The sequence below is a fragment of the Lampris incognitus genome, chromosome 4, assembly GCF_029633865.1.
Source record: "Lampris incognitus isolate fLamInc1 chromosome 4, fLamInc1.hap2, whole genome shotgun sequence".
Lineage (NCBI taxonomy): Eukaryota > Metazoa > Chordata > Actinopteri > Lampriformes > Lampridae > Lampris > Lampris incognitus.
In genome coordinates this window covers 27,500,124-27,527,283 of record NC_079214.1, presented here as the reverse complement: position 1 = coordinate 27,527,283, position 27,160 = coordinate 27,500,124, and the positions used below count along the sequence as shown (strand labels likewise).

General features: G+C 44.6%; 1 protein-coding gene across 1 annotated transcript; it reads left to right on the top strand.

Moving 5' to 3' along the window:
- The first annotated feature begins 1,871 nt into the window (after positions 1–1,871).
- ppef1 (protein phosphatase, EF-hand calcium binding domain 1) lies at positions 1,872–21,260 on the top strand. Its single transcript, XM_056278925.1, has 18 exons — positions 1,872–1,926; positions 2,445–2,477; positions 3,514–3,641; positions 3,797–3,857; positions 5,584–5,747; positions 7,245–7,359; positions 9,208–9,254; positions 9,566–9,732; positions 9,908–9,944; positions 10,523–10,672; positions 10,950–11,098; positions 11,234–11,462; positions 16,634–16,819; positions 17,043–17,185; positions 17,286–17,392; positions 17,526–17,689; positions 20,823–20,907; positions 21,018–21,260. Exons 1-18 carry the CDS (start codon positions 1,872–1,874, stop codon positions 21,215–21,217), a joined length of 2,220 nt encoding a protein of 739 aa, XP_056134900.1. The 3' UTR covers positions 21,218–21,260.
- The last annotated feature ends 5,900 nt before the right edge of the window (positions 21,261–27,160 follow it).

The following is a 27,160-nucleotide window of genomic DNA, read 5'->3' as shown; positions in this document are numbered from 1 at the left end:
TACATACACCAATCAGCCAAAACATTTAAACCACTGGTTTTAATGTTTTGATAAGTGAATAGCATTCTCATTACAATGGCACCTGTCAAGGGGTGGGATATATTAGACAGAAAGTGAACAGTCAGTTCTTGAAGTTGATGTGTTGGAAGCAGGAAAAATGGGCAGTCGTAAATATCTGAGCAACTTTGACAAGGGCCAAATTGTGATGGCTAGACGACTGGGTCAGAGCATCTCCAAAACGACAGATCTTGTGGGGTGTTCCCCATATGCAGGGGTCAGTACCTACCAAAAGTGGTCCAAGGAAGGAGAACTGGTGACAGGGTCATGGGCTCCCAAGGCTCATTGATGTATGTGGGGGGCGAAGGCTAGCCCATCTGATCCAATCCCACAGAAGAACTACTGTAGTTCCAATTGCTGAAGAAGTTAATGCTGGCTATGATAGACAAGTGTCAGAACACAGTGCGTCGCAGCTTGCTGCGTATGGGGCTGTGTAGCTGCAGACTGGTCAGATTGCCAATGATGACCCCTTCATGGCAACAGTATTCCCTGGTGGCAGTGGCCTCTTTCAATAGGATAGTGCGCCCTGCCACAGCACACATTGTCCAGGAATGGTTTGAGGAACATGACAAAGAGTTCAAGGTGTTGCCTTGGCCTCCAAATTGCCCAGATCTCAACCTGATCAAGCATCTGTGGGATGTGCTGGAAAAAGAAGTCTAATCCATGAAGGCCTCACCTCACAATTTACAGGACTTAAAGTATCTGCTGCTAACGTCTTGGTGCCAAATATCAGAGAACACCTTCAGAGGTCTTGTGGAGTCCATGCCTCAGCGGGTCAGAGCTGTTTTGGCGGCACGAGGGGGACCTACACAATATCAGGCAGTAGTTTTAATGTTTTGGCTGATCGTTGTAGTCAAGCATCCTCCCCAGTAGCATGTCAGGAATCCTTCCCAGACGGCGGTATCGAGCAGGTATGCCCTAATGCATCAACACAAGTTTAATGTCAGTTTAGTGACTAGAGAGAAGGATTGAGCTCTCGTGCACACAGGAGGAAAACCAGACACAACACTCGCAACAGACAGAGAGACAAGTCAAGTCAAGTCAATTTTATTTGTATAGCCCAATATCCACCCATCCATTATCTTAACCACTTATCCTGCTCTCAGGGTCGCGGGGATGCTGGAGCCTATTCCAGCAGTCCAAGATCACAAATTACAAATTTGCCTCAGTGGGCTTTACAGCAACACAACATCCGGTCCTTAGACCCTCTCATCGGATAAGGAACAACTCCCTAAAAAAAATAAACATTTTTAAAAAAAAAACCTTTAACAGGGAGAAAAAATAGGAAGAGACCTCAGGGAGAGCAACAGAGGAGGGATCTCTCTCCCAAGATGGACGACGTGCAATGGATGTTGTGTTTGCACAATTTATTCAATACAACATTGAAAGAAGATAAACAGAATTATAATGGACTTATAAAGTTTATGAAGAATGTAATGTGCAGGATGCCAAGCAGTGTCCAGACGCCACCAGAACAGCCCAGGACCCAAGCCATGCAACCAGTATCATCATGTAAAAAAAACAAAAAAAGAAGTATAGAGAAGGCCAGAGGGTGTTACTTTGTGTCTTTGTGGATTTAGAAAGAAAGAAAGAAAGCCATTTTACAAGTGCAGATCAAGAGCAATGCACAGTCAACACAAAAGCAGCAAGGCAGGATTGTCAATAAGTCTCCACTACAAGTACACTATGGTCACCATGAACCATTTCTGCTACTCTGTGCTATACCCTATAGATCTTGTTGCTGCAGCTGACTCACTGGCACGGGCTTGTTAGATACAGACCCATGTGACCACTTAACTTCCTCGTTCGTCATTATGGGCTGTGGCACCTCCATTGCCACAGAGACCCGAGGAAGAAGGCTGGAGACAGGTAAAGACTTGTGGTTTGTTTACTGTTTTGTAATTATCAACTGCTTTCCCTGAATGGACAGCGTTCCCCCCCCCCTCCAAAGTGCCCTGCATGTTTGATTGGTTATTGGACTTGTTGGATGAGGAGGCTGGAGACATCAGTAAATCCACACAGCCCATTCCACAGTTTTCTCCGCCACCACCTCCCTGTTTGAACCGGCAGGATTTTTTCAGTGCGATTTGTTGAAACTCTGTTTAAAATCTTTTAACACCCCATTAAGTGATGTCAAAAATGTTCACAAATACTGCTTTCCTTTATCCCCTCTTTTGTTTCTCTCTCTAATTAGTTGTGTTTCTTCTGCAAGCTCTATTAATTTGCACCCTTCCCCCCCATGTCCCTTTGTTCCTTTTCTCTTCCCTTGTGACTTATTATCTCTTTCTTCTTGCTTGTTCACTACCTCTCTCTCTCCCTCTCTCACCTTGCACGTGATTTTATTCAATTACCCTTTTTCATGCTGAAGTGTAGTTTTCTCCACACAGATGAAATAGTGAAGAATCCCAGCCCTGCTCTCAGTAAGACTAGTTATATCTACAGACTATTCTGTTTTATGAATGGTGTGTGTGTGTGTGTGTGTGTGTGTGTGTGTGTGTGTGTGTGTGTGTGTGTGTGTGTGTGTGTGTGTGTGTGTGTGTGTGTGTGTGGTGTTTTGGGGGCAAAGTGCACGATTTTTCACATTTTATACATTTAGCTGCTCCCTTTTTCCAGCATGGCATACAGTTAAAATAAAGACTAAACCCCCCGCCCAGGGCATCTGGGTAGTGTAGCGGTCTATTCCGTTGCCTTCCAAGGCAAGGCAAGGCAAGTCAAGGCAAGGCCAGAAAAGGCCAGGCAAGGCAAGCTTATTTGTATAGCACCTTATCATCACAGAAGTCATTCAAAGTGCTTCACAGGCAAAAGATTTAAAAAAAAAAAACATTGGGATCACCGGTTTGAATCCCCGTGTTACCTCCGGCTTGGTCGGGCATCCCTACAGACACAATTGTCCGTGTCTGAGGGTGGGAAGCCGGATGTGGGTATGTGTCCTGGTCGCTGCACTAGCGCCTCCTCTGGTCGGTCAGGGTGCCTGTTCCCGGGGGGAGGAGGAACTGGGGGGGAATAGCATGATCCTCCCACGCGCTAGGTCCCCCTGGTGAAACTCCTCACTGTCAGGTGAAAGAAGCGGCTGGCAACTCCACATGTACTTGAGGAGGCATGTGGCAGTCTGCAACCCTCCCCGGATCGGCAGATGGGGTGGAGCAGCGACCGGGATGGCTCGGAAAAGTGGGGTAATTGGCCACGTACAATTGTGGAGAAAAAGGGGTGGGGGACAAAAAACCCTCCCACCCTCTGTACAACCAACAAAGTGTTAAGGTCAAAGGTCATCAGGTAAACCATTTCTGTGAGAAGGCTTTGAATGAGGAATGATTTGGCACATGTGATGTATGTATGTATGCATGTAACTCCTGTGCAAGATATATTTTATGTATTTTACATGCCCATACACTAAGTTGATATAAAAAAGTGAAACTAGGCTGGAAATTTATTCATCTATTTTTTTTCCCTCACAAGTCATGAAGGCGGCCATTTTGATTCAAGGATGGTACCGGCGCTACATGGCCCGTCTTGAGATGAGACGCAGGTATACCTGGAACATCTTCCAGTCCATTGAATATGCAGGAGAACAGGACCAACTGCAGGTGATCGTTGTCATGAGCAGTTCTCGGCTTAGAAAGCATGCGTTTTCCAAGAACTTGGTGCATGTAAAGGCTAATCTATATTACCATCTCAATTCATAGTGCAATAGAAATAGGCTCCATGTTGTAGCTAAGGCCTATGTCATGTCTTTCCTCAGCTCTCCAGTTTCTTCAGTTTTATGCTGGACAACTTTACTCAGCTGAATGGCAATGGGCCAGGTGAGGAGTCCCAGTACGTTTTCATTTATAGCCTAGCTATGAACATAGGCCAGTTTAATGGGGAATAGGAGGAGGACATACCTCTCACTAACAGAAGAGTTAAGAAAATAGCCCTTTACGTTCCCAAAATGCCCCATAGTTGACATTATATTCAAATTAATAATATGCCATGTAAGGGCAAAATCACACTATTCAATTAGATGAGAAATATGGGGGGGGGGGGCACAATGTGTTGTTTCCTAACAAAAAGGCCCCTATTACATCTTTATTTTGAAAACATCCCGAGGAGATATTTTGTTCCTTTTCCTGCAAATCATACTTTTCATTTCAGCCTACTGCAGGGCTTGCTGCAGCACTGTTTATTTTACCTTTATTTGATGATATTGAGAAAACCTGCTCATTATTTGTAAGTTGGGTCATCTCTTATGTTGGTCACGGTTCATCGTGGAGCTCTTGTGGTTTGCATGATGCATTTCAGGGCTGGTTCACTGTCTTCTGTATCTGCATTGGCCATAGCGTAACTCTATTCACTAGGGTTTTATAAGAGAGTTGGCCTCTTGTTCATGTATTTACATCACAAATAACACCTCGAGCTCAATCTCTCATTGGTTTACTTTGGGTATACATTGTGTTATACCGATGCTTCTCACCTGTTTGCTTGTAACTAAATATTGTGACATGAAATTCAGAAAAAAATGTTAACGTGTTTCCATCAGATTAACATAGGTTTTGCTAGTCAGGCTCCTGTATTTTGGTCCAGAAAACCCCCGATGTGTGTACCCTGTTGCTTAGCAACTACCGTGGCTGTGGAATCCAATGTGTTGGATCCACAGCTGTGGCTCTGCACTGACCTCATCAAGCTAAACAAACATAATGCTCTTTTACCAAGTGCCGGTCCTATGATTTGTCTACACCACTCTAATGGATTATAAATAAAGGGGACCATATAAATAATGCAGGGAAACGGTCCTCTGTTGTTTGGTGTGTGTGTGTGTGCGCGTGCACATCAATTTGAGTTTTTACCCATAAGACTAAGGACATTTTTGCAGATTGAAGAGATTTTGGCTGGTTCTTACTTCTCGAAGTTGCTATTTTAGGGTTATGGTTAGAACTAGGACAAGGTTAAATATCAGGGTAAGGGTTAAGGTTAGGCATGTAGTTCTGGTGGTTTAGGTCAGGGCTAGGGAATGAGCAAACAAATGCAGTCAATGAGCGTCCCTATAACTATAGAGAAGCAAAGGTCTGTGAGTGTGTGTATGTGCATGTGAGTGAGAGATGAAAAGAGTAAGAGAAGCGGATTGATGAGAGAAATGAGAGTGCTTTTACGGATCCTTTCATACTCTGTCTGAATAAATTAGGAGTCTGCTGGTTCTCATAAGCGGACTGAAGTGGAAGGTGATATGACATCGTGAGGTCACATGGGGTGAGATGTTATACAAAACTGTTGATTACAGATACATAAAATCACGAGGCGAGAATAAAAAGGGTATTTAATTGATATTCTGTAGTGCTGCGAGCCAACCTTTTTATTTGTTGACAGAAAGAATCCAGTTCACGTCTATGGCACCCCCCCCCTCAAAAAAAAAGGTTTTTTTTTTTCATCTTCCTGCTCAGTTCACTTGGTTCAGATTTGAAGAGAGGAACAAGTGCCGCGGTTAGACTTGATTGTGAGGCGCAACACACTCGAGCGCCGTATATTTAGCCCTTCTGCATGGTTTTGTTTCAGACTTGATCTCTCATTTGCTGGAGCCTGTGGTTGACCCCTGGCTAGAGAGCGACAACTGCTATGACCGTATCCCTGTGCCCGAGTCCTACAATGGACCCCGGCTATCCTTCCCTCTCTCCGTCTCTCACACGAATGCCCTTCTCGCCGCCTTCAAAGAGCAGCAGGTACAGAGGACAGACCTTCAAGAACGATACCAACCAATCAAGATTTATATGCATTACTAATAAAGAAAAGCAGGGCCGGGCGTCTGGGTGGCGTGTATTCCGTTGCCTACCAACACGAGGATTGCCGATTCAAATCCCTGTGTTACCTCCAGCTTGGTCGGGCATCCCTACAGACACAATTGGCTGTGTCTGCGGGTGGGAAGCCAGATGTGGGTATGTGTCCTGGTTGCTGCACTAGCGCCTCCTCTGGTTGGTCGGGGCCTGTTCAAGGGGAGGGGGAACTGGGGGGAATAGTGTGATCCTCCCACATGCTAGGTCCCCCTGGTGAAACTCCTCACTGCCAGGTGAAAAGCATGGCCGGATAAACCCACCAGGGGGCCCCAGGGCACGCACGTCCATTGCCCCCCCCCCCCCCCCCGCCCCGTCAGATAGGCCACACAAACAATACTAAACATTGTTAAGTGTAAAACTAATGCAAATACCCAACATGGTAGTCAACGCTATGCCAATCTGCATGGGATTCCGATGACGACTACAAAGTACAACACAATTTTGAATCACAAAACAAACAGATGAGAATACCAGCTCACAGCACCAATAGAGACTTTGTAGCTTGGGGCCCTGCATCAGTAGACTGTAGCTTGGGGCCCCCGCATCAATAGAGACTAGCTTTGGCCCTGCATCGCAATGCAGGGTTGGAACAAACGTCCCTTGTAGGGTATGATTGGGGATCCCTACTATACACGAACACAATACCCCTGACCTTTTGGGGCCCCTCGTGGTCTGGGGCCCCAGGGCACTCGCCCGGCATGCCTGGCCCATAATCCAGCCTTGGTGAAACGAAGCGGCTGGTGACTCCACATGTATCGGAGGAGGCATGTGGTAGTCTGCAGCCGTCCCCGGCTCGGCAGAGGGGGTGGTGCAGCAAATGTGATGGCTCGGAAGAGTGCGGTAATTGGCCGGATACAACTAGGGAGAAATGAAATCCCCCCCCCAAAAAAAGGGCAGAGATATAGGTTTTTAATGTTCGGCTCCCAGCTCTTCAAATATGTTTCTCTTAACACGTTGTGTCTCATGTTTACCCTTCCTCATCGAAAATTTGAACTCTAATACCTGATCATCTTTATGCATGCTCATAACCTAGGTAAGAAAATCACAGAAAGTTGAATCAATTCATCTGGACACAATCAACATCGCACAGATGAACTGAATCAACTTTCTGTGACTGATATGATTGATTTGACTTGACATGGAATTTGACTTGCATGGAAAGACTTTCCCGGGAAATAGAAATGAAAATGTTTTTGTACTCAGGAATTTAAAGTATCATTGTGAAAATGACCTGAAACAAGCATCATTTTCTTAATGCCAGTGAGGTCTCTCTTTGCCTTAACATGTTGTATCTTAACCCATTATTTTAACTTGCTTCATTGCTTTTTTTTTTTTTTTAGCCTCCGGAACTCACTAATACTTGCATGACAACAGTGTTTTCCACAGTCTCTCCATGCTAGGTATATGCTGCAGTTGCTGTATGAGACCAAGAAACTCCTTAAACAGATGCCCAATATCATTCATCTGTCTACATCCTATGCCAATGAGATCACTATATGCGGTAAGTTACTATTACCTCATTTCTGTTCCTCATCTAGGCAGATTTTTATCAATCCGATCATTAAGATCTGACATACCGTACTACTGTGTATCCACTGCCATGTGCTGTTTTGGTAGTGAACTTGCCACATATAGTGCTGTTTAAAGCAAAAAGATGTCATGTACGAGAGTACTAAGACTTTATCTTGAAGAGGAAGGGAGCCAGTAATGCCAGCAGCCATACCAACGTGTGCCCTGGCTCTGCTGCATAACAGAAGCTAAGCAAGCAGGTGTGGGCTCGGGTACTTGGATGGGAGACCTTTCGGCAAAATGAGTTGCTGTTGGGAGTGGTAGAGGGCAGTCTTCCCTATGATCCTAATAAAACAACAAAAATCCTAATGCCCCAGTGCAGTGATGGCGACACTGTGCTGTAGGAGATGACATCCCTCAGATGAGACGTTAAACCGAGATTCTGACTCACTGTGGTCATTAAAGTTCCCCATGTCACTTATCGCATAGAGTAGTGGATCCCCTGGTGTTCTTACAAAATTCCCAACCTGATTCTCTCCATCTGGCCACCTAATCATCTCTCAGTGTAATTCGCTCAATGATTCCTCCCTCTCCACCTGAAGCTGATGTGTGATTAGCGTTCTGGCGCAAAATGGCTGCCATGCATCACCCAGGTGGGTGCTACACATTGGTGGTGGTTGAGGTGAGTTTCCCCCCTTTCACTGTGAAGCACTTTGGGTGTCTAGATAAAGTTCTATATGTAATACATCTATTATCCAAACTGTTTATCCTGCTCTCGGGGATGCTAGAGCCTATTCCAGCAGTCATTGGGTGGCAGGTGGGGAGACACCCTGGATAGGCCACCAGGCCATCACAGGGCTCACACGCACACGCACACACACACACACACACACACACACACACACACACACACACACACACACACACACACACACACACACACACACACACACATACATTCACACCTAGGGACAATTTAGTACAGCTGATTCACCTGACCTACATGTCTTTGGACTGTGGGAGGAAACCGGAGCACCTGGAGGAAGCCCACGCAGAAACGTGGAGAACATGCAAACTCCACACAGAGGACGACCTGAGACGACCCCCAAGGTTGGACTACCCTGGGGCTCGAACCCAGGACCTTCTTGCTGTGAGGCAAATGTGCTAACTACTGCACCACCGTGCCGCCCTTTCATATGTTATTATCACTTCAATTCAAAAACTTTATTCCAGACTCAGGGTCCATAACAAACAAAAACAAGGTAAAAAAAAAAAAGAGATGAAAGAATTAAGCCATTAAAGATAAGAACCATTGGTAAAAGATAAACCCTAGTCAATACATGAAGTAAACACAATAAAATAACATAAAAGGAACAAATCAGTGTCTTATAAGAAGGCAGCTATACCAGTGGTCCCACTACCGGGATTGGAAGCATGTGGCACTGAATTTTATATTAGTTAAACTCATGATGATTACATTATCAGAGTCATTGAGCCAGCAAATAAATTTATATATAAGATTTCTTAGAAGAGCCTGAAAGGTACTTAATCCTGCATCCACAAACATTTCACTTGCAGTACACCATCTAGGTCTTTTTAGTAGTATTCTCATTGCATCATTATAAGCTACTCTAAGCATCTGTAAGCTTGCTGTTTTGTAGTTTGACCACAGGTGTGCAGTATAAATTATTGTTGTCATTATTAATGGAGATCTTGTGAATTTGCACATTGATAAAGTATTAGACTCCTTCTCCTCACCTCATTAAACCCAATAATACCTGTGGCCAAAATAAAAACATACACTGTTTTGTCGGTTTCTGTGATTTTTCATTCGATACAGGCGATCTCCATGGACGGCTTGATGACTTACTTCTCATATTTTACAAGGTAAAGTGTATTTTGCTACGGTCATTAAAGCTTTTACTTGCAGATTATTATCCCCCCTCTGGCAGAAATTTTAAAACAGGCCCAATGCAACAATATGAAAATAAGTTAGGAAAATAATTTTTTTTTTGAATACTTATGAGAAAAGTACAATTTTATCATGCATCATATACTATATCTCAATGATATAAAGATTAATCCCAGAAAATAATTTCTCAAGATATAGGCAATTGATCAGGCAACCTTTGTACTTTCTGACGGTCTGACTTTTGCATTGTGATTTTCGATTGCTTTTGTGTTACGATGTTGTCTAGAATGGCCTTCCCTCTGCCGAGACACCATATTTGTTTAATGGGGACTTTGTGGACAGGGGGAAAAAGTCAGTGGAGGTGGTCATTCTCCTGTTTGCCTACCTTTTGCTTTACCCCGACCACATGCATCTAAACAGAGGAAACCATGAAGACCACATCATGAACCTCAGGTTGGTAGATTGGTTTGTAATTAGGGAATGAAACGTTTGGTAATGTTACAAAGACACAAGCGGAGAGTTAATTCAGCTCATTTGTTGAGAGAAGACACCAGGAGCTGTAGCGATGGAGAACAATCATCATACTCGCATCGTGATGTTTCCTAATTGCACTGTTTGTTTTCTCCAGATATGGATTCACAAAAGAAGTCATGCAGAAGTACAAGGTATATAGCGAAAGCTCCCAAGGCCACATAGTATGATTGATGTTTTTTTTTTAATTATTTTAAAGTTTGGTATATGATGATTACAGAACACAACAGTGTACAATTGCCCATACGCCAACACTTTTTCTGTACATATTTATTGGACATTTGTAAATGCATGTTCTGTGTATATCAATACATTGATCAGGCTTAGACTATGAATTCAAACTGAAATTTAAAAAAAAATTGTTGTATTGTTAGTGGGTTGTACTGTTCTTTTTGCCCCCTGTATATTGATGCAATCTCATATAATTTTCTCTATCTGTAATGTTCTGTCTGTCTGCTTGTCTTTCTGTGAATATGGATGGATGGCTGGGTGGATGGCTAGATAGATAGATAGATAGATAGATAGATAGATAGATAGATAGATAGATAGATAGATAGATAGATAGATAGATAGATAGATAGATAGATAGATAGATAGATAGATAGATAGATAGATAGATAGATAGATAGATAGATAGATAATGGGGTCACCATTTATGGCCAAGTGGCTCACAAGTGGTGAAATGAATCTATCACGGTGTTACTCTGTTCAGACCCATGGCCGTGAGATTCTGAGGCTGTTTCAGGACATATTCAGTCTTCTTCCTGTGGCCACAGTGATAGATGGCAAGGTCCTGATTGTTCATGGGGGAGTTTCAGACCAGACTGACCTTGACTTCCTTAGCTCCATTGAAAGGCACAAGGTTAGAGGAAAGAGAAGAACACTCAACCTGCCTCTTCTCACTTTTACTAAGACTTTTAGTATAGGTATTATTCAACTAATTTCAATGTATGGTTATTTAGTTGTATTGCCAAATTTGCACCAAGTATGATTTATGTGTACCTGTTTGTCTGCAAAACAAAATGTCATTTATAACTTTAAATTAGAGAACTGTCAGATCAGATATCTGTTGTAAAACTTAATATCCTCATTCTCATGCTGTCCCCCTCCATTTCTCTCTCTCCCCCTCCAACTTTAAGGTGAAGTCTGCACTGAGATTGCCCCGGCATAGTTTGGATCAGCTGGACATCAGCAGGTCCTGCAAACAGAACAAAAAGAGACTGGCGGATAGCCCTCGTCCATGCAGCAGTCACAGTCAAACCAAGAGCCGGAGGACCCCAACTCAGAGGTATAACACCACATAATCTCGTATGACTAAATCTGCTTTTTTCATGTTAATGGAATAGCAGATCTTTTTTTCATGCTGTTCAATAAAGTACATCCCTGCTAAAAATGACAGGTCTTCCTGTGTTCTTTCTTGTAGGAAGAGGCGCTATGGTGTCAGCCGACAAGACAGCGCCTCCTCTTCGTCATCCTCTTCCTCTTCCTCCTCTTCACTTTGCTCCCCTTGTACTCCAACCTGCGTTTCACCACACCCCTTCTCTTCTCCCAATATGGCTTTCTGTACAGATGTCCTTCAAGTGCCCTTTCTGGACTCCCTCTCTAATATATCGCCTCCTTCACCTCCTCTGTATGAACGGGAGTGGAAACAGGTCTGAAAAGTGATTACATGAGAAATTATCATAATATATACATCAGGGATGCAAACATATGTATGGTGAAAAGAGCTACCCAAAGTCGGAAAAAAGACAGCGTAATATCATAGAACCATGTGACCAAGGCCTGCGCTATATGCTTAGATAAATAAGAAATTATATTCAATATACTCAGATCTATAAGAGACAGACTGTTAAGCAGTAAATTAATTTTTTTTTAATTTTCAGAATTCGAAAATGAAAATAACTAACTACATGTAGTTCAGTTATGTCCAGCATTGTCCTCTCCTTAAGCATCCATCAGGACTTCTTCTTCTTCTTTGCCTTCACTCGGAGGGTTTCTAGGGCTTTACATCTAGCTGCATTCCTTTACTTGGCTGCATGTTTCAGCCGTGCTTCTTTCTCCTCTTCCTGTGCAGTCCTCTTGCTATTTTGTGCACTTGCACATGTTTTCTTGCAGCCATATTCCACCTGTCTCCTTCTTCTCTCCAACAACCTCTCCTCTCTCTGTGCTTTCTCCCTTCTTCCAGCAGACCTCATGTTCTGGCACAGTTTTCTGTCAACTTGTCCAAATTTTTCATCTTCTCTTGTAGGGTCTTACTTTTAAGTGGCAATTTCACCTGCATGTACTTACCACCAGCCATGTAGGCCTTGCCCACCTTCTCAAGGAACCCTGATGATCTGTAACATATCAAATACAAAAAAAAATAAATAAATAAACACGTTTTCCTACGTATCCTAAATTCCTATTATGGTTCATGGATGCAGCACAGCGCTAAGTTTCTCAATACTAAAGCTATCAGTGAAATTATGGCCTGTACTAGTCAACATCAAGCAAGACAATGTTTAAATAGGGCCTGTACCATGGTAAATTATTTATACAATAATTACCATGGTAAAACTAAAATTACCAACAAACAATTTTTTGTTAGAGTAACCTGGCCTCTTTCCACCACTAGATAGCACTCAATATGAATGAAGTAAGTAGAGTATTTCTTCTTTGGCTTGTTCCCTGTTTCCCAGGGGTTGCTACAGTGGATTTGATAGTAGGATTTAATTCGAAGTAAGTTGAGTATAACAATTAGTAAATACAATATACACTATTGTTGCACAAACAATTTCACAGGGACAGAACATATCAATGTTAATACTAAAAGCATTCTTAATACAAACTAATTTATTTCACACACTATTTCACACACTAACCGGGTGTTTTAGATGGGCTGCTGCCAGATTTTCTGCCACTTTCCCAATCTAGATCTGGGAATACAGTGTCCAGTTGGCCAAGTCCAATTCCAACAATGCTTTGGGCAACAACTTCAGATACTCAGGTTTAATAAAGCAAGCAAGAAAGTTGACAAACACTTTAACCTGCTTGTCATATAGCTTGTGGACCAGGGTTTGACTTCCCTTAAATGCACACAGAAATGGTAAGTTTCAGTAAATACTGAACCAGCTTTTGTTTACAAAAATGCATGTTATTTCTATATGTTGCCTTGGAAAAAAACTGACTTGTATATACATACACTGTATATAAAAGAAACACTCACATACTCCTTCAGTATTGGGAGTACACCAAGGTACACACTGAGGTGCAGGTCCACTTTTTAGTTATCAACCCAGATCATCTTCACCACTTGGCTCTTCCTCCCTAATTTAGTCATACCTTCAAAAAGGAAAACAAAGATAATACAATGTATTAATAACTTTCACAGAAATGGGATGCTATTCAGACTTAAAATGAACACTTTCAACTATGCACAAAATAAACCCAAGTATAACCAACAATACAACTCACACAGGATGTTTGCACAAAAATCCAATTAGAGCAATATGCAGACAAATGAGCTTGTTAATGGAATGATGCTGACAAGGTTTATAGGTTATTAGGTATATGCATACATACATAAATATATACATACATATATACACTGTTGAACCACAATTAACTGAGATTACTAACATTTAATAACAGGATTTAAGTTCCTTGTTTAAACTAACATAAAATTACAGTTGATAAAGGTAGGGAATGTTTGTTGATAACAGGGTGTCTCCCCACCTGCCGCCCAATGACTGCTGGGATAGGCTGCAGCATCCCTGCGACCCTGAGAGCAGGATAAGTGGTTTGGATAATGGATGGATGTTCGGTGATAACAGCCAGGACCATTGCCTAGAAAACAGATTAAACTATAATAGGTTACTCATTTAAAGTGATTTTAGCCGAGTTCATTTACCTCCATTAATTGGGGCAAACACATTTTTCTTGGGTTTTCTTTTTCTTTACTTTTTAGTAATAGATTGAAATATATAAATTAAATTATTGTTTGCTTTGAAGAAGCTTCTCCCACATTGCATAATACCATTAGGTCAATGTTGTTGGCTACTCATCTCTACACACACACACACACACACACACGCACACACACGCATGCAAAACGTACCCACCTCTGCATTGGATATGCGATCACACATAGGTACTGGTAGTTTAGGCATAGCACTTCCCTGATCTTTTCAGCTGCTTTGGGGGTTGCTGGGAGTGGGTTCTCCTTTCTGAGGAGCTATTGTGTTGTTATGATTGTGGCTACTTTCTGTTTGTGGATGTCTATCTCACAGTGCCAACAGGGCATGTTTGCCCCTGTTGCCATAATTAATTTCTGTGCAGAGTGCATCCTTCTTTTTTTTTTCCAACTTTGTTGAAAAAGTCAGCCAAATTCTCCCATTCTGAAAATGCAATTGAATGCTGGTAACAAAATGGCATGATGACCAAATTATTAACATCCAAGATTTCACTGTAACGCTACATGTCCACTTCTTGTCTTGTAAAATGTGCGACACTTGTTCCGAAGAGAATTGACGTGCCTTCAGACTATTGTGGAATTTTCTAGAACTGCTAACACGTTAGACCACAAGAGCTAGCATAGCTCGTCCAAAGATGTTGGTGTGACTACAGTACCGATAAGGAGCTAAATCGGTACGATGGAATTTCGTATTCATTTGCATAAAGTTAAATCATCTTCAACTTTTCTCGCTGTACGGCCAACTAAATGAATGGGATAGCGCTTGGCTTTGCAGCTGGAAAAGCGCTATATAAATTCAACCCATCCATCCATCCGTCGAGTTCATTTTACATGTGGAATTCTAGTGTAAGAGAAGCTGCTCTGACACAGAGTACAATAACATTAGACATACTATATAAACTAAAGAGCTAATGATAGAAGTCAAAACCATATAAAATAGTCAGCCAACAGAAATAAGCTACTACTACTACTTTTGGCTGCTCCTGTTAGGGGTCACCACAGCGGATCATTCATTCCCATTTCTTCCTGGCTTCTGCATCTTCCTCTGTCACACCAGCCACTTGCATGTCTTCCCTCACCACATCCATAAACCTCCTCTTTGGCCTTCCTCTCTTCCTCTTCCCTGGCAGCTCCATATTCAGGATCTATCTCCCAATATACCCAGCATCTCTCCTCCACACATGTCCAAGCCATCTCAAACTTACCTCTCTTGCTTTGTCTCCAAACCGTCTAACTTGAGCTGTCCCTCTAATATAATCATTCCTAATCCTGTCCTTCTTCGTCACTCCCAGTGAAAATCTTAGCATCTTCAACTCTGCCACCTCCAGCTCCACCTCCTGTCTTTTCGTCAGTGCCACTGTCTCCAAACCATATAACATAGCTGGTCTCACTACCATCTTGTAAACCTTCCCTTTAACTCTTGCTGGTACCCTTCTGTTGCAAATCACTCCTGACACTCTTCTCCACCCACTCCACCCTGCCTGCACTCTCTTTTTCACCTCTCTACTGCACTCCCCGTTACTTTGGACAGTTGACCCCAAGTATTTAAACTCATATGCCTTCATCATGTCCACTCCTTGCATCCTGACCATTCCACTGTCCTCCCTCTCATTCACGCATAGGTATTCCGTCTTGCTCCTACTGACTTTCATTCCTCTTCTCTCCAGTGCATACCTCCACCTCTCCAGGCTCTCCTCAACTTGCACCCTACTCTCGCTACAGATCACAATGTCATCCGCGAACATCATCCTCCATGGAGACTCCTGCCTGATCTTGTCCACCACCATTGCAAACAATAAAGGGCTCAGAGCCGATCCTTGATGTAATCCCACCTCCACCTTGAACCCATCATCATTCCAACCGCACACCTCACCATTGTCACACTTCCCTCATACATATCCTGCACCACTCTTACATACTTCTCTGTAACTCCCAACTTCCTCATGCAATACCACACCTCCTCTCTCGGCATCCTGTCATATGCTTTCTCTAAATCTACAAAGACACAATGTAACTCCTTCTGGCTTTCTCTATACTTCTCCATCAACATTCTCAAAGCAAACATCGCATCTGTAGTGCTCGTTCGTGGCATGATACTGCTGCTCGCTAATTGTCACCTCTCCTCTTAACTTAGTTTCTATTACTCTTTCCCATATCTTCATGCTGTGGCTGATCAACTTTATACCTCTGTAGTTGCTACAGTTCTGCATATCGCCCTTGTTCTTGAAAATTGGTACTAGTATGCTTCTTCTCCATTCCTCAAGCATCCTCTCACTTTCCAAGATTGTGTTAAACAATCTAGTTAAAAACTCCACTGCCATCTTTCCTAAACACCTCCATGCCTCCACAGGTATGTCATCAGGACCAACTGCCTTTCCACTTTTCATCCTCTTCATAGCTGCCCTCACTTCCTCCTTGCTAATCCACTGCACTTCCTGATTCACTATCCCTACATCATCCAACCTTCTCTCTCTCATTTTCTTCATTCATCAGCCAACAGAAATAAGCGAATTTCCTTAACTCAGGTGATTTCGCCACTTGCCACTCAAAATGAGCCGCACATTGCAGGGAGAGAGAAAACAACCACGTGAGGTCCTCGCAACAGGTTCTGACAGTTGAGTTTGCGCAATGCAGTTCACTCATATGAGCGAGGCAGAAATACGCTGTTGGAATTGTTAAGGAGATTCGTCTGTCACCCATACACCCCCCCCCCAAAAAAACTCTTCATATCTGGACGATTTACACAAGTCACCCAAATTGACATGAAAAAAGCGACATTCGTCAAAAAGCGAGTTGTTGGCATCCCTGATACATACACAATTCTATCTCCATCTCCCGTACTCCTCTCCTCTCTCCCCCTCTCCCAACCAGGTAGTGGATATACTGTGGAGTGATCCTAAACCCTATGAGGGCTGCAGCCACAACACATTCAGAGGAGGAGGCTGCTACTTCGGCCCCGATGTAACAAAAAGACTTATGCTCCACCATGGCCTGCAGCTGCTAATCCGCTCTCATGAATGCAAACAGGAAGGCTATGAGCTCTGTCATGGCGGAAAGGTAACCCTGCAATCAAACAGTTGTTGCTAGTCAGTCATACAAAATGGATTACTTTTTTCTAATTGGTGATGCTTTCATTGGCATCTACAGATAACCAGATAAGTGTGTGTGTGTGTGTGTGTGTGTGTGTGTGTGTGTGTGTGTGTGTCTGTGTGTGTGTCTGTGTGTGTGTGTCTGTGTGTGTGTGTCTGTGTCTGTGTGTGTGCGCGCGCGTGCGCAAAAGGTAATCACCATCTTCTCAGCCTCTAATTATTATGAGGAGGGCAGTAACCGTGGTGCCTATGTCAAAATCGGAAGAGAACTTGTGCCCCGTTTCTACCAGTACCAGGTTGGCCGTGCCACACGCAAGCTCACCCTCACACAGAGGTAGGCACCTGGTGAAGTTCTGAGTCTGCATCAAAGGTGATTTAAAAGCAATTACATGCGTAAAAACAAAAATTTCCATTTTCTGTGTGTGTGTACATAGGGTAAGAGCGGCTGAGGGCTCTGCTCTCAGGGCTTTGCAAGAAAAGTTGTTTGCTCATCGTTCTGAGTTGATGGCTGACTTCCAGCAGTATGACCAGAATAACACGGGTAGGATATTTCTGCCAAAGCTGTCATTCTGTGTCATTCAGTATGTATTCATCTACATGTGTGTTTATGATTGTGCTGGCACATAACTCTGCTCTGTACGTATGAATATTTACACATGAATGTGTAAATCCAGGCTGCATTACAGTCAGCGAATGGGCTCAGGTGTTGGAGTCTGTACTGAGGCTGGACTTGCCCTGGAGGACACTTCGTCCACACTTGGTACACCTGGCAACTGATGGCAGTATTGAGTATCAGTCTTGCTTCGAGGACGTGGGCTCCGGGGTTCCTCTGTCACAGGTCAGGACTGCCGAATCTCGGCCTCAGACAAGGTCATAATGAAAACCATGTTCTTGCATTGTTTAGTGACTAACTGCTGACACAGGGTGTGCAGATCTCGATTAAATGTATGTACACCCATTTTTAGCAGCCAAAAGATTGATATGATTCGATTCAGCCATCTTTTCAATGGTGTCAACATTTCTATTTTAATTCTACTAATGCTATAGTTCCGCCTGTATATCTCACTGCTGTTTGGCAGATTCTGGATATTGCCACAAACTTTTATCAGGTTTTCCAGCTTTCTCATAAAACTCGAAGTCAGCCCAAATCTATAAGCGATGCGGTATCATGAAGACAGGCAGAGAGAGACAAGCTTACTTAAGGAGATAACGTTGGAGAATAGATGAAAGAAACACAATGTGAAAGGCACAGCAATAGCAATGAATAGATGCTAAAAAATGAAACATGCATGAGTCATATCAGACTTTCTCGATACATTGACACCCACATTGATCCCCCCCCTTTTTTTTCTCCCCAATTGTATCCGGCCAATTATCCCACTCTTCTGAGCCATCCCAGTCACTGCTCCACCCCCTCTGCTGATCCGGAGAGGGCTGCAGACTACCACATCAGGGGCAGATCTAGAGAAACATTCATAGGGTGGCAAGAGGGTGGCAGAAATATATATATATATGCTGATGTAATCGCAAACGATCACATACATCAATATTTGCTTGGAAAAGCCCCCAAATTGAGATATTTGAACTCAAAAACATTATTGTGGCACGGTTAAAACATTGAATAGAAATATCTGAAGCTAGCATTAGATTTTTTATTTTTTTTACCAAATCTTTAGATATTTTTGAATGTTTTCAAATTAAAACCGATAAAAGGATGAGGACAAAACCAACAAAATTGAGAAACTAAAAGTTAAGGCCACCTTTAATATATATGCAGCCTAAAAACTAGGCAAAAGCAGCAAAAACCCATTAAATTGTTGCACTATATAAAAAAAGCTGAGTTGCCTATCCCCAAAATTCTTTCTTTTGCACTATTAGACCAGCAAGGGTCATCAAATTTATGCAAACACTGCTACAATAGGTCTGAGCGTGTTAGACCTGCAATAGGTCTAACACTCTCCACCAGAACAACCTCCTGGACCCCAACCAGTCTGAATTTGAAGTGGGTCACTCGACAGAGACGGCCCTCCTTGCAGTGACAGAATCGCTGCACTCTGCGAGAGCAAGCTCTCTCTCCTCTGTCCTGATACTCCTGGACCTGTCAGCTGTGTTCAACACAGTGAACCACCAGATCCTTCTCTCTACCCTCGAGGGACTGGGTGTCACAGACTCTGCACTCTCAAAGTTTGCAACCTGCCTGACGGGTCGCTCCTACCAGGTGACATGGAGGGTATCTGTGTCGGAGCCTCGCAAACTGACTACAGGCGTTCCACAGGGTTCAGTTCTGGGTCCTCTCCTTTTCTCCCTGTAAACGACATCCCTGGGTTCTGTTATTCGCTCGCATGACTTCTCTTACCATTGTTATGCCGATGACACCCAGCTGATCTTGTCCTTTCCTCCCTCTGACACACAAGTAGACACGCATTGCTGCGTGCTTGACTGACATCTCGGAGTGGATGGCAACACACCACCTGAAGCTCAATCTGGACAAGACAGAGCTGATGTTCCTCCCGGGGAAAGGTTGCCCACACCTAGACCTGGCCCATCACCATTGACAACACCGTGGTGACGCCAACTCGGACTGTGAGGAATCTGGGTGTGATGCTGGACGACCAACTGTGGTTTGCTAAAAACGTTGCATTAGTTGCTCGCTCCTGCAGATTTCTCCTCTATAACATCAGGATGAGATGGCACAGGTGCTTATCCAGGCTCTGGTCATCTCCCGGCTGGATTACAGCAACTCCCTCCTTGCTGGCGCCCCAGCGTCGGCCATCAGATTTCTGGAGCTTGTTCACAAAGCTGTAGCTCGTCTGATGATCAACCGCCCTAAGTTCTCCCACACAACTCCCCTTCTCATGTGCCTACACTGGCTCCCAGTAGCTGCTCGCATCCAGTTTAAGACTCTGGTGGTAGCCTACAAGGCAGTGAAAGGAACAGCTCCTTCCTATCTCCAGGCCATGATCAAGCCCTACACCCCCGCCCGACCACTTTGCTCTACTGCCTCAAGACGCCTGGTTGCCCCGTCCCTCAGAGGCCCCTGCTGCCATTCGACCCGGTCACGGCTCTTTTCTGTCCTGGCCCTACAGTGGTGGAATGAACTCCCCACTCATGTCAGGGCAGCAGAGGAGCTGCCCATCTTTCGGCGCAGGTTGAAAACTCACCTCTTCAAGAACTACTACCCTGTTACTTGTTCTTAGCACTTATTGTATTCAGTCATTAAAAAAAAAATCTCTTTCTTGTGCTTTTACTTTAGCACTGGTTTGCTCTTAGATGCTTGTTTAGATGCACTTATGACCTCTGATGACTAGTAGTTCTCCTGATTTCCTAAGTTAAATGAACTTATTGTAAGTCGCTTTGGATAAAAATGTTGGCTAAATGACTGTAATGTAATGTAATGTAATGTAATGTCTGTTAAATTAGTAAATCTCATTTGTATTTGTCAGGCAATTGTAGATATGAGTTATTCCTATCAGCTGTCAATCATAAGTCCAACTTCAGTGCAATAGTCAAATTTATTTATAGGATTAAGCCATTCCATTTTGCTTACATTCAGTTTCCATACCTTCTATAGCAGCAATAACTCAAAAACTGGCTTCATCATTTAAGTTTATTTCAACTGAAATGAAGTGGATGGAAATGACAGGCCTGCTTTTAACATCCTAAGCCGCAGACACGGCCAATTGTGTCTGTAGGGACGCCCGACCAAGCCGGAGGTAACACGGGGATTTGAACCGGAGATCCCCGTGTTGGTAGGCAATGGAAGAGACCGCTACCCTACCCGGATGTCCTTTTTTTCTTTTCTTTTTTTTTATTCCCTCCCAACTTTTGCCCAATTCAAACTGATCTTAATCGACGTAGCTGTATCTTACACATTAAACCCGGTGCATTAGTTTGAATCTGTGAATCGTCGAACCCCCTAGTACTGACCCATTTTCTTTCTCTTTCCCTCCCTCTTTTTTTCCCCACTCAAGGTCACGCCAAGCCTGGCTGAGACATTGTTCAGATACAGAACAGACTTGGAGATAATATTCAACATAATAGATAAAGACCATTCAGGTAATGAGGTGTGCCTACTCTGACAGTTTGCAATCTGATCCTCAAAATGGTGTGTGTGTGTGTGTGTGTGTGCGCTATTGTTTTTGTGACTGTGAGATGTTTACTCACAGGTCTGATTTCCACTGAAGAGTTTCGTCACACCTGGGGTCTTTTTAGTGCCCACCTGGGGGTTGAACTTGACGACGAAGCCATTGATGACCTGGCCCGCAGTATTGACTTCAACAAGGACGGCAATATAGACTTCACTGAGTTCCTCGAGGCCTTCAGGGTGGTACACAAGCTAGACAACAAGGAACAGCACCAGGACTAAGAGATGGATGAGGGGAAACTTGTGCAAATTGAGAAGAAATGCCAAAATCCCAAAAATAAATTTAGGAAGTCCCCCCCTTTTTTCTCCCCAATTGTACCTGTCCAATTACCCCCACTCTTCTGAGCCATCCCAGTTGCTGTTCCACCCCCACTGCTGATCTGGGGAGGGCTGCAGACTACCACATGTCTCCTCTGATGCATGTGGAGTCGCCAGCCACTTCTTTTCGCCTGACATTGAGGAGTTTCACCAGGACATAGCACAAGGGAGGATCACGCATTCCCCCCAGTTCCCCCTCCCCCCAAACAGGCGCCCCGACCGACCAGAGGAGGCGCTAGTGCAGCAACCATGACACATACCCACAACCAGCTTCCCATCCACAGACATGGCCAATTGTGCCTATAGGGGACGTCCGACCAAGCCGGAGGTAACATGGGGATTCGAACCGGTGATCCCCGTGTTGGTAGGCAACGGAATAGACTGCTACGCTACCCGGACGCCCATAATTTAGGAAGTCTTTAAGAGATCGAAGAAGAGAAGCAAGCGGGGATGAGATGGGGTAATTGAAGAAGAGCATTTCTAGAGCTATCGATGAATGGTCAAAAAGCCTGAATACTGGTACAGACTGATGGATCTTGTTGAAAATGTCTGTATTCACTGTGATCCTGGGAGAGATGAAGTGATTCAACAGATATATACAGTGATAGAACGACAATTGGTTAAAATGACAGCAATACATTTATTTTATTTTTTTGTTTTGTGAGCACCTTTCAGTGCACTCAAGGACACCCTACAGAACACAGTTAAAAAAACAAGCAGCACTATATCAGACAGCATAAAATCAAAAGAAAGCAAGGTAGACAATAAAAAGGTTAATACAAAAGTTAAGTATAAAATCATCATCTGCACAAAACTCAATGAAGCGTGCATCAGACTGAATATGCCAATTTGTAAAGATGCGTTTTGAGATGGGATTTGAGGGTTGAAAGAGAGTCAGTATTGCGACTGTCTTGTGGGAGAGAGTTCCATAAATGCGGGGCAGAATGACTGAAAGCTCTAGACCCCATGGTAGTCAAACGGGCTGATGGTGTAGTGAGTTGGGAGACCAGAAGAGGAGGGTGCTGAGAGTGCGGGAGGGCGTGTGGATATGAAGGAGTTCGGAAAGATATGAAAGAGCTAGGTTATTAAGGGCCTTAAAGGTGAGAAGCAAGATCTTGACGTCAATATGGTATTTAACAGGGAGCCAGTGGAGTTGCTGAAAAACAAGAGTGATATGATCTATGGAAGGAGTTCTGGTAATGGTACAGGCAGCTGAATTCTGGATCAATTGAAGTTTATGAAGACACTTGAGGAGAAAACCAATGAAGATAGCATTACAGTAGTCAATATGGGATGTAACCAGGGTGTGAATGAGTATGGCGGTGCTGTTAGGTGTAAGCGACGGGCGAAGACGATTAATATTGCATAGGTGGAAGTATGCAGACCGAGTAACATTGTTGATGTGAGCTTCAAAAGATAATGTGCTGTTCAAGATGACACCCAGGCTCTTAACCTGAGGCGATGGCGGGACTATAGAATTGTCAATAGTCAGAGAAAAATAACATCAGGTTTAGCCAAAGTAGATTTAGTACCTACTAGAGCACAGAATAGAGATCGTACAGAAGTACCAATGACGTTCGCGACGTGTATGACGTAACGTGACGTCACTGGACCGCCGCCATTACTGTTCGACAGGAGCTAAAATCAAAACATTGCGAAGTTTGCGTGTTTTCACCCTGTTTTCATGGATTGTCGGTCATAATGAGTTGCGAAAATGCTGTTGTCGTTCGTAAAGGGGCTAATTACTGCCATGGCGTCCACTACAGTTGTAATGTCCGTAGACGCCTTGTCTTACTGACATAAGAATAATTCAAGAACGAGCCGACTTCGTAGGTTCTTAACTGTGTAGCTTTTACTAGCGTTCATCCGACATACAACCTTCATAACATGCGCTTCTAACTTCCTGTATACGTCACACGCACTGCACGTACACCCGTGAGTAGGTCAAGTTAAACACGTGACCTTTCATTCATTACATCTCCCCCTCTAAGATGATTTTCTAACCTGTATATCACCCCCCTTTTCACAAAAAATAAAAAATCCCCCCACAATACACAAGTCCATACGCCTCACAAATCCAGCCGGATTGCAGGCTTGCTCACCCTGCCAGAGTGAGTAACATATGGTGTGGAAGTTGGCATTTCTGCTGCTCGGGACTCATCCGTGTTTCCACTCTCCCCTGGAGTGACATGGTCAGGATCCCTGCTGACAGAGGTGAGTGTTTTGGGTGTAGCCAACAGGTGGCGCCTGTTCCTTCTGTAATGTTCACCTTGAGCTGTCTCCACTATGTAGGATCTGGGAGTGGAGCTCTGACTGTGAACAACTGCTGGCATTGTCCATGTTTTCTGTCCATCAGGTTTGGTGAGTACTGCGTCACCCGAGTTCAGTGGGCGCAGTGTCCGCACGCCGTTCCTGCGGTTGTAGTAGAAAGCCTGCCTCGATTTGGCTGCGGCGTCAGCGGTTTTGATCAGTTCCTCTTTAGGCCAGGCCGGTTTCAGGTTATTCTGCAATGTGGGTAAGGTGGTTCTGAGTCTCCTACCCATGAGCAATTCCGCTGGACTGGCTCCAGTGGAAGAAGAGGGTGTAGCTCTGTATGTCAACAGGGCGAGGAGAGGGTCTTCCTGCCTTAATATGCTTTTGGCTATCTGAACAGCCCTCTCTGCCTGTCCATTACTCTGGGGGTAGTGTGGGCTTGAAGTCACATGGATGAAATCATAATCCTCACTGAACCTCCTCATCTCTTCTGAAACTAGCTGTGGCCCATTATCGCTAACTACAATTTCAGGGATACCAAAACGTGCAAATGTAGCCTTCAGCCTAGCTACAACCTGACTGCTAGTAGTTGTTGGTAGATTTAGGATCTCCAAAAACCTGGAATAATAGTCAGACACTATCAAGTAGTTTTGCTTTTTGTACTCACACAGGTCTATGCCAACTTTCTGCCATGGTCTGGATGGGAGCTCACTTGACATTAAAGGCTCTTTTCTCTGTGTGTTATTGTGTTCTCTGCAGAATTGACATTGCTGTATCTTTGTTGTAATGTGCTCTGTCATTTTGGGCCACCACACTGACTGGCTAGCTCTCTCTCTGCACTTAACTATCCCCTGGTGCCCGTCGTGTATTCTGTCTAAGATCACCTCCCTCATCTCTGTGGGAATGACGATACGACTGCCTCTGATGACTAAACCATCTACCGCAGATAACTCCCCTCTCACCTGATAAAAGTCTCTGACTGTCTCCGGCACTTTATCGACATACTCAGGCCAGCCGTGTCGGATGAAGCCCAACACTGTCTGGAGCTGCAGATCCCCATCCGTGCTCTGTTTTATCTCCTGCATCCTTTGAGGTGTGGCAGGCACCTGGCACACGATGGCATCAATGTGCACTGCAACATCATCATGAGAAGCACCATCTCCATAGCACTGCTCTGGGCCTCTGGAGAGTGCATCAGCCACAGCTAAAGTTTTGCCTGGTGCGTATTCAGCCACTGCATTGAAACGCATCAGCCTCATTAACAGTCTCTGGCACCTAATGGGCACATTATCCAAGTCTTTGCTGTTCATGAGAGGCACTAGTGGTTTATGATCGGTGACAAGTCTGAAATTGTCAAGCCCAAACAAGTACTTCTCGAACCTTTCACATGCCCAGACGCTGGCTAAGCACTCTTTCTCGATCTGTGCGTACCTTGTCTCTGCGTCACTCAGCCGTCGGGAGCAGTAGGCCACGGGCTTCCAGTGTTCCCCGTGCTGCTGGAGCAGAACGCCTCCCAGCCCGTAGCTGCTGGCATCTGCTGACACCACCGTAGCCTTAGTGACGTCATAAAAGGTGAGTACCGGGGCGGTGGCGAGTGCTGCTTTAAGGTCTTGGAATGCTGTGTTCTGTGCAGGTCCCCACAGCCACTCTGTCGTTGCTTTAAGCAGTCCATAAAGCGGCTGACCTACAGTGGACAGCTCTGGGACGTATTTTGCCAAATAGTTCACCATCCCGAGGAACCTCTTGAGTTCCGTCACGTTCTGGGGCTGAGGAAAGTTCTCTATTCCGGCCACTTTGTCCGGGTCAGGTCTGATGCCTGCCTCGTTGATGATATGACCAAGGAAGTGGACTTGTTTCTGTTTGAACTTGCATTTCGCTTGGTTCAGTTTGAGACCTGATGTTTCAATGACCCCCAGCGCCTCTGCTAGGCGCCGGTCATGGATTTCCTCAGTCTCTCCATGTATAAGGATGTCATCCATGTACACCTCTGTGCCCTCTAGCCCGGTCAGAGTTTCCGCCATCTTTCTCTGGAAAATCTCTGGAGCACTCGTTATACCAAATGGAAGGCGGCAGAAAGCATACCTCCCAAATGGGGTGATGAAAGTGGTGAGCCCCCTGCTGTCTTCATGCAAGGGGATCTGGTAAAACCCACTTGCTGCATCCAACGTTGTGAAGAACTTTGACCCTGCGAGCCTTGGCATTATTTCCTCCATAGTGGGCAGCACGTATTTCTCACGTTTCACCGCTCGATTCAGCCTCCTGAGGTCAGCGCAGCAGCGAACCTCTTTCTTGTTCGGTTTCAGCACCGGCACCATAGCGGCGCACCATTCTGTGGGCTGAGTCACTTTTTCAATAATGCCCTCATTTTCCATGCGCTGCAGTTCTTTCTTAACCAGTGGTACAAGTGGCAGTGGTATCCGTCTGGCTGTATGCACCGCGTATGGCTGGGCACCCTCCACCAGAGCTATTTTCACTGGGTCTGTTTTCAGCAGTCCACTTGAACCGAAAACTCCACTGACCTCATTCATCCGCTTCACTAGACCCATCTCCACTGCCTCTGGACGACTCAGCAGACAGCTGCCTCTCCCCTTGATCACATACACTGGAAAGGAGTATTGTTTCTCCTTGTAGTTGGTTGTGGCTTGAAACTGTCCTATGCAGCTGATGTTTCCACCTGGGCTTATGAAGCATGTGTCAGGAGGTCCCAGTTTTATGTTTGGCTTCAGCTTTTTAAATGTCCCTTGGTTGATAACAGTAGCGTCAGCCCCCGTGTCAATTTTAAAGGTTATTGGTACATCACTTATTGTTAAACTAACAGTCCAATCTTCCTGACTGCTCTCTTTGCCAACTTCTCCCAGAAAGTACAGCTGTTTAACCTCTTCAGTGACTTCTCTCACCGCTTTAGAGTGACATACACGCTCCCAATGTCCCTTTTTATGACACTTGTTGCACTTACTGTTCGTTGCAGGACACTTCCGCTCATCGGTGTGCTGCGTCTTGCCGCACCTCCCGCATTCATCTACTTTGTTGGTTGCCGGACTGCCGCCACCATGACGCTGTCCGCCCTTTTTGTTTTGGCGTCCGTCCCGCCATCGGACAACATTGACGTTAGCCAGCAGGGCCTCTGGTTGGTTAGCTTGGAGGCTGAGCTGCTTTGTTATTGCCTCCGCCTGGCGCACTTGTTCAATGACTTTCACCAGAGTAAGGTCCGCTGTGAGCTGGAACTGACGGGAGAGCACCTTATCTTTTATGCCCACTACCAGACGATCTCTGATATGTTCATCCCTCTTGTCCCCAAACTCACAGTGTTCAGACAGCTCATACAATGTCCGGATGTACATCTCCGCTGTCTCTCCTGGCTGCTGGCTACGTTGATAGAAGCACGCCCTCTCATGTATGATGTTACGGCGGGGAATAAAGTAGTCGTCGAACTTTTTCAGTACGATATCATAGTCCACTTTATCACCCTCCGCCGCGAAGTCAAACGAGCTGAATATCTTTTCAGCCTCGCTGCCCATTGCATAAATCAGCGAACTCACTTGAATCTCCCCGTCGTCTTTATCCAGCTTTGTCGCGAGCCTGAAGCGCGAAAAC

Bases quoted from the DNA above. Each gene is read 5' to 3' on its own strand.
- ppef1 (XM_056278925.1), top strand. From the start codon at position 1,872: ATGGGCTGTGGCACCTCCATTGCCACAGAGACCCGAGGAAGAAGGCTG. The intron at 17,186-17,285 runs GTAGGCACCTGG...GTGTGTACATAG, and splicing joins AAGCTCACCCTCACACAGAG to GGTAAGAGCGGCTGAGGGCT. The intron at 17,690-20,822 runs GTCAGGACTGCC...TCCCCACTCAAG, and splicing joins CCGGGGTTCCTCTGTCACAG to GTCACGCCAAGCCTGGCTGA.